We start from the raw sequence: 12,734 nt of genomic DNA, 5'->3' as shown, positions 1-12,734 counted from the left end.
GCCAGCAATGCCCCTCTGCCATGTACATTGGCCAAACTGGACAGTCTCTACGCAAAAGAATTAATGGACACAAATCTGACATCAGGAATCATAATACTCAAAAACCAGTGGGAGAACACTTTAACCTGTCTGGTCATTCAATGACAGACCTGCGGGTGGCTATTTTACAACAGAAAAACTTCAAAAACAGACTCCAACGAGAGAGTGCTGAGCTGGAATTGATATGCAAACTAGATACAATCAATTTAGGATTGAATAAGGCCTGGGAATGGCTGAGCCAAGAAGTGGACTGTAGTCCACGAAAGCTTATGCTCTAATAAATTTGTTAGTCTCTAAGGTGCCACAAGTACTCCTGTTCTTTCTGCGGATACAGACTAACATGGCTGCTACTCTGAAACATTACAAATATTGAATCTATCTCCCCTTGTAAGTATTCTCACACTTCTTATCAAACTGTCTGTACTGGACTATCTTGATTATCACTTCAAAAGTTTTTTTTCTCTTACTTAATTGGCCTCTCAGAGTTGGTAAGACAACTCCCACCTGTTCGTGCTCTCTGTATGTGTGTATATATATCTCCTCAATATATGTTCCATTCTACATGCATCCGAAAAAGTGGGCTGTAGCCCATGAAAGCTTATGCTCTAATAAATTTGTTAGTCTCTAAGGTGCCACAAGTACTCCTGTTCTTTTTGTAGAAAAGCACCATGACCCTTAGTATATTATTAATCGTTAATTACTCTCACCATTGAAAAGGTATGCCTTATATCCAGTCTAAATTTGTCTAGCTGCAACTTCCAACGGTTGGCTCATGCTCTACCTTTCTCTGCTAGACTGAAGTGCCCATTATTAACTATTTGTTCCCCATGTAGATACTTACAGTCTATAACCAAGTCACTTCTTAACCTTCTTTTTGTTAAACTAAATAGATTGAGGTCCTTGAGTCGATCACTAGAAGGCATGTTTTATAATCCGTTAATCAGTCTTGTGACTCTTCTCTGAAGACTCTCCAATTTATCAATATCTGTCTTAAATTGTGCACCCCAGAACTGGACACAGTATTCCAGCAGTGGTTGCACCAGTGCCAAATACAGAGATTAAATAACCTCTCCGCTCCTGCTTGAGATTCCCCTATTTAGGCATCTGGTCACCCTATTTCTGTATGCATGTCAACAGGTTTTTTTTGTAAAAATCAAAACTGAACTGCCCCAGAAATTCTGTCATGTGGAATCATCGTGAAACTCGCATGACTCCAACCCTGCTGATGAACCTTTAGATCCACTGCATAGACTTCTGCCACTTGAGCTAATGGAATAAGTGATGGCAGAGGCAGTAGGTTGTCATACTATAGCTCTATAGGGGGATGAGACACTTTTTTTGCCACTGGGTTTCACAGATATCTGCTGACAGAAGAGGAACTGAGAAACTCAGGAATCCTGGGTCTATTCCAGGCTCCTGAATGGAGTGGTCTCTAGTAGTCGAAGACTCTTCTTCCCCGTCCCCTCCAGACTATGTCTATCCTATTGTTGTCTAACCCGCCCCAGCTCCTCATCTGATTTCTACTGCCCCCCACTACAGCTCTGGATTCCTTGTTCTAGTTTCCTGGTCCTGTCTCACTCTCCTCTCTCCCCACCCCCATCCCTCAAATGGGATGTTCGTTCCAGACTGGCAAAATTATAAGGCTTCCCAATATTTCAACACTTCCCATTCTAAATTTTCAGTTGCTTAACTATAGGCTAGCTCTGCCTACAACAAAGCATATTCAGAACCTCTGATTAAAGGGATTATAAGTGTAGCAACCTCCATCATAGCTAGTCACCAAAGATTGAACCCGAGCCATCCAGACGTAAAAGCATGAGCTTCTACTACTTGAGTTCAAGATATAACTCCCTTAGCTGGTAGCTATACAGTTATCCTCTAAAAATCCACCAGAGGAGGGCACAAAACACATGTTGGACAGTGAATTACAAAAGTGCCAAATAATATTATTAGACCTGCAATATTTTTCACAATGAACATCAGCGGGGGATAAACTGGGAGTTTAAGAATATTTGGAAAACAATTTTAGAATAACATTCAGTGCTGTGGTTTAAAAGAAAAAAACCTGTTAAAACTCATAACTTAGCAGTATTCAGTGTTTGGAAAAAAACACCCAACTTCTAGGAGCTATGGGATACAAGTTAAGAATGTTGAAACAGGAAGATGTTATGCTTAGTTACCACTTGGGCAAGGCGGCGTGCTATGTAATAGTTGCAAGATTTCACTGTAATGTTTTACAATATATAGCAAGTGCAATGCTGATTCCATTGATATTCTTGAGCAATTCATGCTGATTTTATTTCAGCCCACATCTTAATAGTTTTGAATACTATAGATCACAATTTTCAGCTCAGTTGGTCTGAACATGCAGAGCTTTAAAACTGCTATGCTCTAAACTGTATATTAACTACAATTTTATAAACCTGCATGTCAAAGAACTGTGTGCCACTACTACTAGACAGTGGCACAAGGCAATTCAGTGTGAATCACAGAAATGTAGGACTGGAAAGGACATCAACAGGTCATCTAGTCAAACCCCTGCACTGAGGCAGGACTGAGTAATAACACTAGACCATCCTTGACAGGTGTTTGTCTAACCTCTTAAAAAATTCCAATGACTGCTATTCCATAATCTCTCTAGGTAATTTGTCCAGTGCCTAACTACCTTTACAGTTAGGAAGTTTTTCCTAATGTCTAACCTAAATCTCCCTTGCTTCAATTTAAGCCCATTGCTTCTTTTTCCTGCATGTCCTGAGTGGCACGGGGGTGGGTCCAGGCAGTGGGATTGGAGGGAAGGAGGTTGAGGAAGTCGGTGGGTGTGTGGGGATGGACCAGGGGAAGCAGCGTGGAGGAACTGAGGGGGACAGGACTGGGAGAGTCGGGGGGCGGCTGAGGGGGGATAGGACAGGACTGGGATGGGGGGAGTAGGGTACGGGCTGAGGGGAGCATGAATAGGACAGGGTAGAGAGAGCTGTGTAGAGTGGGGCGGGGGAGACAATGCGGCTGGGCTGGGGAGGGTTGGGGAGAGGGACAGGGTCTGGAGGGGATGAGAGAGGGGAGCAGGACGGGAATGGGAGGGAAGTTGAAGGGGTGGGACAGCAGGGGGAGCGATGGGGGTGGGATGGCGGGAGAGGCTGAAGAAGAGATTTGGGGTAGGGCAAGGCTGAGGGCAGTGGGTTGGGGGGGAGCAAGGGGACTGTGGGGGAGGCTGTTGGAACGGGGGCAGGGACTGAGGGCAGTAGGTTCAGGGTGGGAGGTACAGGGGGGACTGCGGGGGAGGCAGAGGGAACGGGGTCAGGGTGGGGGCTGAGGGCAGTGGGGCTGAGGGGAGCCCCCCAGAGGGACCTGCCATGGGGCCAGGTGAGCCCAGCAGTGCTTACCTGGAGCGGCTCCCAGGAAGCATCCAGCAGGCAGGTCCCTCCCAGTCACTCTGGCCCCTTCCTAGGGTCGGGTTGAGGGGAGGGGGGCGGGGGGTGGACTCTTTGCCCGTCAGCCACTGCCTGCTGCCGGAGTCTACAAGCCCCACCCGACCCCGCTGCAGCACACAGGGGAGCGAGACCTCCTCGCTGCCTCTCTGTGTGCCCGGGGCAGGGGCAGGGGCAGGGCTGCGCTCTGCAGGCTCCTGCCGGCCGGGCGGGGGGCCCCGTGGGCTGGCGCTGCCATGCCGGGAGCTCAGCTGCGCGCTGCCCCAGGGAGGAAAGGTGAGTGGTGCCAGCGGCGCCGGCTTGCCGCGGTCCCCCTCATATAGGGTGACCAGACATCCCGACCAATGTAAGGTCGGGACGCGAGACAAGTCCCCTAAAATCAGGACTGTCTCAATAATATCGGGACATCTGGTCACCCTAATACCAGGTTCTTCTCTTTACAGCACTTCGGGATTGCCTTCTCAGGGCAGATTATATCAGACACACCTGTCTCCTGTCTCTGGGCTCCTTTCAGCTCCTCTCCGCCCAGTCCCACATACACTCCCTTGTTCCCACTCCCTCGTTCACACTCTCTGAGGGATGGAATATTACAAAGCTTGGAAGTTCATACAAGTGGTAACTTGAAAAGGTTACAGAGCTTGCAAAGATTACAAAACTTAAAAGGCTATGCTAACAATAACTGAAGTTACAAAGTCTGCAAAAAGGTTGCAGAACTTAATGATACAAGTTACAGATCTTACAATTGCATTTGAGCGGAGGCTTTACATAACAGGCATAACCTCCTCTCCAGTACCTTGGCATAGACTTTGCTGGGGAGGCTGAGGAGTGAGATCCCCCTATAGTTGGAACACACCCTCTGGTCTCCTTTCTTAAATATCAGGATGTAGTGAGGCAGACTAGCCTCCCCCAGACAGGAGACTGAGGGATCACTACACTTCCCTTGGGGGGCAGAGCTGAACCTGCCCCGCCCCCCTTGCCAGAAGTACCAGGGCGGGGCAGGAAGTATAAAGGGAAGGCTCTGCACATCAGTTGGGCAGGAGTCAGCAGAGGAGCTGAATCGGGCTCTGCTGCACCCTGCCGCTGGAGGAGATGGATCTAGATGAGGAGTTGCTGGGACTACCATCGGCTGTATACCCAGAGGAGCCCGAGGACCAGTGGATGCCAGAGGTACCAAACCCCAGGGAGGTAGGAAGTAGCCATGGGGCAGCCGATGACTGTCCGGCTACAAGGCTGACCACTTCTAGGTTGGCATATTGCGGCTGCATCCCCACTGCCACCCCAATCCTGGGGTGTCCGACTCCCCCCGCCCCTTAGGTCAGGAGGCCTGAGCTCTGTGAACCCCCCGCTAGCACCCTAAACTCCCTGCCAGGTGCTCAACCCCCATGGGAGCTCCTAGACTGTGTGGGTGCTCACCCCAACTTGAACCCGAGACTGGGTATGCTTGCTGGCTGCCTGCTCTACCCTGCCCCACAGGCTAGAGCTATTGACTCTCTCTGTTTGCTGGATGCCTTGGCTCGGAGTTAAGTTAGAGCCTGCTACTAGCCCAGCCCCGCCCTGAGAGCTAGGGCCCCCAGACTGTTAATTGGTGTCAGCCCCAGCTGAGGTGCTGGGGGCTAAGGACTATGTCGGGCGTTGCCCCACCCAAGGGTGGGGACAGGAGCCCCAGACTATTGTTGTATGTTTCCCCCTGTTAGATGGGCCCAGAACCATAGACTGTGTTCGGCTTGGCCCCGCCAGTGTGACCCGAGCCCAAAGACTACAGCCCCTTACAACAAGGTAAAGTGGCCTCCCTCCCCACTGAAGAGTGAGGGACCACTACACAGGACCACCCCCTTACTTTGCCAGTCCAGAGGTTCTGCACCCGCCTTCCATGCAACATTGAAGAGGTGCATTAACCATAACACCCCAACATTGTCCAGTGATTTCCACATCTTCAGAGGTATCTTGTCCACCCCTGCTGCCTTACCACTATGAAGGCAATTTACCACCGTAGCAACCTTAACAACAGAAATAGATCTGATCTCACCAGAGGTTTCCAGCGCTGCCTTCTGAAGGGAGGGCATGTCTACTAGGTTGAGCAATTCCTCAAAGTGCTCCTTTCACCTTTCAACAATCTCCTCAGTTGCGGTCAGCATTTCACCACCCTTGCTGAGAACAGCCTGGGCAATGTCCCGCCGACCCCTCCTAAGATGACAAATGGTTTGCTGGAACACCTTTGAGACTGCCCGGTAGTCATTCTTCATGGTCTCTCCAAACTCCTCCCAAGCCGAGGCTTTCACTTCAGCAACTGCCACAGGCACAGCCCCCTTGGCCAACTGTTACCTCTCAGTCATATCAGGAGTCCGGTTCATGAGTGTTTCTTGAAAGGCCTCCTTCGACTTGACAGCTTCCCTCACCACTGCTGTCCACCAGCGGGTTGCTACCATGACAGGCACCAACCAACTTCAGGCCACAGCTCTTCGTGGCTGTCCAGTTATAAAGATTGGGCAACACTGGATTCCTTATTTTTTACTCTTTGTCTTCTGGTACCTCACTTTGAGCCCCTTTATCATCTCTCGGTACTGCTGTCCAGTCCACTTGATCCTGTGATCAGCTAGCCACTGCTGACATATACCATCATATAGCTCAATAGTCCTCTTTGAGGCGTTTAGTTGTACTTTTCTGCTTTCTTTGGCCCAGAGTTTCTGGTGTGATCCTCCAACCAGGTGGCTTCATGCTGTTACATGGGCTTCTTACTGGCCATTGTTCTGCCACTGGAGATGGGTGAAGCCAGAGAAACTGCAAGCAGCAGGGGTCTTCAAGACACTAGCAGAGAGACATGAAGGTAGACCACTTTGTCAGGGTCAGAGCACCTGTACATGGCAAGAGGGTAGACAGGGAGGGGTGCCCGGGTGTTTTCCAGGAAAGGATTGGAGGACTATCATGTACATTTTCACTGCAGTTAGATTGGATTAGCAATACACGGAATAAGCCACTTTGTGTCTGCCCTCATCCTCAGGTATGTTGACTGCCTCACCATATGGCACAGATTGAGGTGTGTGGCATAGGCGTAGTTTGACTTCTATATCTGAAGGGGGCAAGGAGCGGGTCTTGGCAGGGGATCTAGAGGTGGGGTTTGGCAGGGGCTCTGGATGCAGGGGGTGAGGCTCAGTGGGGTAGGGATTCAAGTGTGTGGGGTGGGGGCTTGACAGGGGGGCCGAATGCAAGGGGATTAGACCCATGAGGGAGGTAGCTCCCCATACAGTGACCTCTTCCCTCTGCAGCTGAGGAGTGATGGGGGCAGGAAGCGGAGGAGGGGTGGGTCTGACTCAGCCCTATCTTTTCCAGGGGAAGAGGAAGTCCCTTCTCTCCCCAGCAGCTGAGCCAGGCACGGAATTCCAATTTCCCCAGGAGTAATTCACTCTGTCACTCACCTGGGTTGTACGCTGCACGGACACTTAGTAAGCAGCTCAGCTGCCTGGCTGGCCTGGGTCACTGCTTTCCTGCCCTCCCCTTACAGAGACTATGAAGGGGAAACTTACCTGCTAGCAGAGAACACCTAGCTGCCCCCCCCCACCCCGTTCCTCCATGTCCTCCCTAGGGAGCGAGAGCTAGCAGCAATGCCAAGTGCTCTGTGCCTGCTGGTCAGTTTCCCCTCATGGGCTGTGTGGTGAGTCAACAGGAGCTGTTCCCTGCCTTCCCCTGAGGTAGTCCATGGACAAAGTGACTGGCAGGCACAATGCTTTGCGTCACCATTTGCCCCCACCCCCCCTGTTCCTCCATGGGGAGGAAGCAGGACTAAACTGGCCACACCCTTTCCACCTGAGGCTCCCCCATGGCGGGAGGAACCCCAGCCTGCCTGCCACAGCTGCGCTGGTTCGGCCCAAGCCCCACCCTAGGCTGGCCCTGACCACCAGTGGGGCCTGAGCCCCCGGCCACTGGCTGGAGCAGAGCCCCCACTAGCTTTACAGTAGAGAGGGAGGTAGGTGGGGCGTCCCAGAGGAACATGGGCCATGGCCTGGGTCAGGGGAGGCTTAGCCTGCCCTGGCCTTTGATAACCACCACCCATGGGGCTAAGGGAGAAAGCTGGGTGCTCCCCTTCATTGCCTCTGCAATGGATCCAGCTTGAGGGGGCAGTGCCCCCCAATCTCCACCCATGGTGTGTGGCTGAGTGAACAGGGAGCAGGTTACAGGGAAAACCCACAGCTGAACCCAATTAAATCTGCATTGAAGACAAAGGCATAGCAACTCTCTCTTTACACACATACCATTCTGCACATGAGTCACAAATGATGATGATCACCCTACAATCCTCACGGCACCCACATGCTAAGGCATATTCCAGACTGCATGCCTACTCTTGTTTGTTTTTTCAATGCCTGATGATAAAAGGTGAATAGTAGAATGAACAGCACTGATGCAATGCCTGCTGTTGCTTTAAAAAGCTACTTCTTTTCATTTCCAGAGCTCGTTCCCTCTCCCCGCCACACATACACATGCACGCACATGCACACAAAAAACAAAAAGTGAATTCCCCCATCTTAGCATCCAAGTGAACAACAGCATATTCCCTGAAGCGATGGCAGCAGCTGCACTCAGGAATATCCACAGATTCACACTGGCATTGCTCAGAACAGCATGTTCTAGGAATCCATCAGTATTTCTATCCACTTCCTGTTTATTTATACAAAGCATTCAGCTCTGAAACTCTCTAACCCAAAATGCACCAGGATCTGGATATTGTTGAAGCAGTGTGGCAAGTCCACAACACGTATTAGCTATACAGAATCCTAACCCAGATTATGTGATTTAGGTCATTCAGTACAATTTCAAGTAGATACCAAAGCACTGTGGAACCCCATGCCAGCGTCTGTATGGATCCCCACTGTGTCCAGTCCACAGGCTCTTTAGCCCGGCTCTTTAGCCCGAGTTGTAGAGACTCATGCTTTTAGAGATCCCCAGTTCACTCCCTGCCAAGATGGCAGCAGTCACAGTTGCATCTATTAAAATTGAACTTCCCTTATATAGGCTTTTCATCCATCAAAGTGTTTTACAAATGAAATTTCCATAATCCCCATGTCACAAGTGAGGAAACGGAGGCAGACAGGTGCAATGACATATCTATGGTCACAAAACAGGTCAGCAGTGGAGCTGGGAATACATACACCTCTACCCCGATACAACGCGGCCCGATATAACGTGAATTCAGATATAATGCGATAAAGCATTGCTCCGGGAGCAGGGGGGGGGAGGGGGCGAGGCTGCGCACTCCTGCAGATCAAAGCAAGTTTGATATAATGCACTTTCACCTAACGTGGTAAGATTTTTTGGCTCCCAAGGACAGCGTTATATTGGGGTAGAGGTGTACTAGGTTTCCTGACTGTCCACTCTCTATCAGTCTTCACTATACAGTATAGTATAGTGAAGACTGATAGAGTCTACACACCCTCTCAAACCTTTCATTTACTATTGGGCAATATAGTATGTAACAGCTAGAGATCCATTGTGGATCTTATAGTGACTTGGTTTGTGTGTGGGTGAAACATTCCAATTTCCATCCTTTCTTCCACTGACAGCTGGCTACAAGACTGCATTCTCTCTTGTTGCATTTGGATGCAGTCACAGGGAACCAGACATTCATGACTGCTAGGTTTAATTATTATATTGTTTTGTCGTGATGAAGCTGCTGCCCTTAAAAGGTACTGTTAGTTCAGAATACAGCAACCCAGCAACAAATGCTCCTCACTGCACATCGGTGCAGTACTCCACTCTCCCTGCTGATTCCCCAGGGAATACCAGGTTCAGTTTAAGGTTTTAGCCTTCATTTTAAAAGCTCTCCATGGAAGAGACTAGTTACCTGAGGGATTGCATTGCCCAGTGTGATCAAAACCCCCCAGGACTGCTACATTCCACTCAATGAAAGTGTCAACCTCAGGAATTAAATTAATGAGTGCAGGAGACAGAGCTTGCTTAATTATTGGCCCACAAAAATGGAACTCACTCCTTGAAGATATCAGAATAACCTTGGACCTTCAGAGCAGAAAGCAAAGCCTACTTCCTTGATTCAGCCTTCTCACAACAGCATGCAGACTGGAGGGAAGAGAGTTAGTGCTTGTCTACATGTGATTCAGGAACAGCTGTTCCTGAATAACTCCATGTGTATACAAAAGCCCATAAGTAGTTGCGTACACTTTATGGATTTTGTGAAGTGCTCAGATACCATGGTGATGGGCATTGTGTAAGATCAATTAAATGCTTTTGGTACAGTTAGGGTACAGAGATAAGGGCAGCAGAGCCTAGGGAAGGCTTTACAAACATTAATCATTCCTCAGTACTTTTGATAGGTGCATTATTGCCATTTTAGAGACTGGGTTTCTCAGTCAGGAAGATTAGGTGCTATGGCTGGGACTATAATTTTTGTCCTGTGCTCAGACGACACATCCCATTCTACATGTAAGGAGGCAGTAATTCCACTTAAGAGGTTTAATCCACCCATGTGGATAAATTATTTCTACAATTATAGCCAAGGAACTGCTGAGTGTTTGGTAGCTGTCAATGTTTCTTGTAAGGAATTTGTTATTTGATGTATGTGTGTGTTAAGTGTTTGAAGTTCCCCCTTATTTTGAATGACCATGATAGTTCTCACTTGGTATCATACAAAATAAGGTGCAATATCAAATCCATAAAATAAAGTACTATAGAATTCAGGCAGAGATAATCAAAAATGTTTTAATGATTACACAATGTCAAACATTAACAATGTAGGTATATTCAGATGAGCTAAGGGTTTATTTCTAGCACACGCAGACAGCGTATTTTGAATGTTACAGCTGCTGTACTGAAATATGTAAAGACTGTGCAAACCAGTACCTAGAAATGAAGACACACAAGCTTTGATAATGTAAATGTAAACAGATGTTGTGTCTCCTTTAAAACAAGTAAAGAAAACCCCCAAGGCTAATAGGAAAACTCATTATTTCCCTAACAGATGTGCAAAAAATTAAAAAGTTAAACATGGTAAAACTCTGATATTTATATAAATATCAAACAAAATAGTTAACATACAAACTTAAGCAAATGACCAACAGGATGTCTTGCATGATTAGTTAAATGTTCTGAGCTCAATGAATAAAAGTATTCATAATCTAAACTCCACGACAGTAGATAACATACCAGCTAAAGATGTCTGCTTTGCAACCGACTCCTCATGTGTGCAAGGCAAGATTTTACATTAATAGGAATTTTAACAAGCAGTTCTAAACAAATTTGTAGATAACAAGCCAAAAAGTTACAGGTGATCTACACAGTTTACACTCAGGAAACAAACACTCATCTCCAGCACATTTCCAAAGGTTTATTTTTTTATCTGTCTGTGTGACATAATCGGTTTAATTTTACTTTCTGGAAAAAATCTTTTTGTGAGCTAGGCACATTTTAAGAATGACTTAAAGTATGCTACACAAATAGCAATACAAATGCCAACTTAAATATGAATAATTACATTTGAAAAGCATCCTTTATCTTCATTTTTAAAAGAACTTTACTAAGGTCAGACTATCCAGTCACTTTTGAAACATGAATATGGCTATGGTACCACAATGCTTGAAACTGGCATAGTTTCCAGTATTAAAAACTGCTTTGCAATTTAGCAATTCACAGAAATAAAAAAACCAAGATGTACCTTCCCTGTATATTCCCTAGCTCTTAGAGACAATTAATATTTAAGTCTTGCTGGACTGCTTAAGCATTAGTGACATATGCAAAATAAAAAAATAAGATCTATTAAAAAGGTAAAATAAATTTCCATCTCAATTGTGACTGCTTAGTCAATTAAAGCCAAATATACAAAACTAAAGGCGCTATTTCCAATTTCACTGTAACATGTAGGAGATACTTAACATTATGCGTCACATACAGTACAGTAAAACCATCAATGGATTTTTCTAAATTGACTTATTAATAAGTCAATCAACTCAAAGTTGAAACATACCCTAATTTTCAAACCATTAATAAGCTTTGGGCCCTGCTTTTTAATTTTTTTTTTTTTTAAGGCATGTGTGTTTACCTACTGAAACCAACATTGTACAAATTACATTTACAATCACATGCATAATCTACAGTAAAAAACATGAGTTTGGATTACAGTGTTCTGAAACTGTGAATCATAATTCAGCACCTATTATATTCACTAGTAAGGCAACAGCAGTGTCATATACTACAATAATACTCCCTTCCACAGTCTATAGCGGGGTCAGTGATGCCTAGAATTATTAACTTTAACTGTATACAGTTTCTAGGGCGTTTGCACAGGTTAAGTCCTACATAAATCACACTATTCTAGGCAGGAATAGTTACAGTAGCTGTTAGGGTATCAGTGCACAACTCTTATTGTGCTTACAATCAGATAATTTTGTTGTCTGTGGTATCAAAATGGTTTCTCAGTTTGGTCTTCAATCCTTTCTTTGTTTTCTTTGTTTCACATTGTTCTCGAGGGAAGAAAAGCTGTTTGTATACCCATTCACAGCGGCTGTAGAGCCATTCTGATATTCTTTCCTTCTGGAGGATGCCTTCTTTTTGTAAGTCTAAAATACATAGACGTGCACAAAGTTTTGTTTTAAATCACATACAAAGGGCCTGTTCCCTCAGAGTAATTAAACGTGCACTGATTTGCACATCCTAGCACAGGACTCTGATTACAGTGATATACACTGAGTCTTCAAACATGTTCAGAGATAATTTTTCAGTAGCTATTATGCTGAATTTTTGAGCCAGAGACATAATGGTAGCATGCTAGTGTTCTGTATTTTGGGGGCGGGGGGGGGGGGAGAAAGCAAATGTCAATGCAAACAGTTCCAAATAGTTTTATGTATTTTTCTGGCAAGGGATTATTTTACAAGTCAAGATTTGGAGCAATTTCCTAAAAGTTGTTATGATCATGTGTGACACTGAGCCATTGTTTTTGCAACTTTGATAATGCACGACACTTCTTTACATGAGTGCACTGAAAATTGTCTTTACAGGTCACTACTGTATTTCAAAATGGAAAGCTGCTCCTTGAGCAGAGCACCATTTCCTATACGCTTATACTTTACATTACTTTAGCTAAGCACTTTTGGTGATGTTCATCAACTTGTTATTCAAATTCTTTATCTTCCTGAGCTGCACATACAGCATGCATGATGAAGGGCTGACAAGTGCCAATAGTGAAAACACATTTATACTGAAGAGGGGAAAACCACATATTTCAAGGCTTTCAAATAAGACTGGTGCAAAAAATGAATGAACATTTGT

General features: G+C 46.1%; 1 protein-coding gene across 2 annotated transcripts in view; it reads right to left on the bottom strand.

The window, feature by feature from the left end:
* Positions 1-10,154: 10,154 nt before the first annotated feature.
* The window catches only part of ELOVL5 (ELOVL fatty acid elongase 5), a 54,329-nt gene continuing 51,749 nt past the window's right edge, over positions 10,155-12,734 (bottom strand). For both annotated transcript variants that reach the window (XM_034766334.1, XM_034766333.1), the window contains exon 8: positions 10,155-12,025. In XM_034766334.1, coding sequence (XP_034622225.1) covers positions 11,894-12,025 — 132 coding nt within the window. In that variant the 3' untranslated portion in view covers positions 10,155-11,893. The remainder of the gene's footprint in view (positions 12,026-12,734) is intronic.

The sequence above is a fragment of the Trachemys scripta genome, chromosome 3 (assembly GCF_013100865.1).
Source record: "Trachemys scripta elegans isolate TJP31775 chromosome 3, CAS_Tse_1.0, whole genome shotgun sequence".
Taxonomy (NCBI): Eukaryota; Metazoa; Chordata; order Testudines; family Emydidae; genus Trachemys; species Trachemys scripta.
The sequence above is the reverse complement of the archived record's forward strand: the minus strand, read 5'-3'. Positions and strand labels throughout refer to the sequence as shown.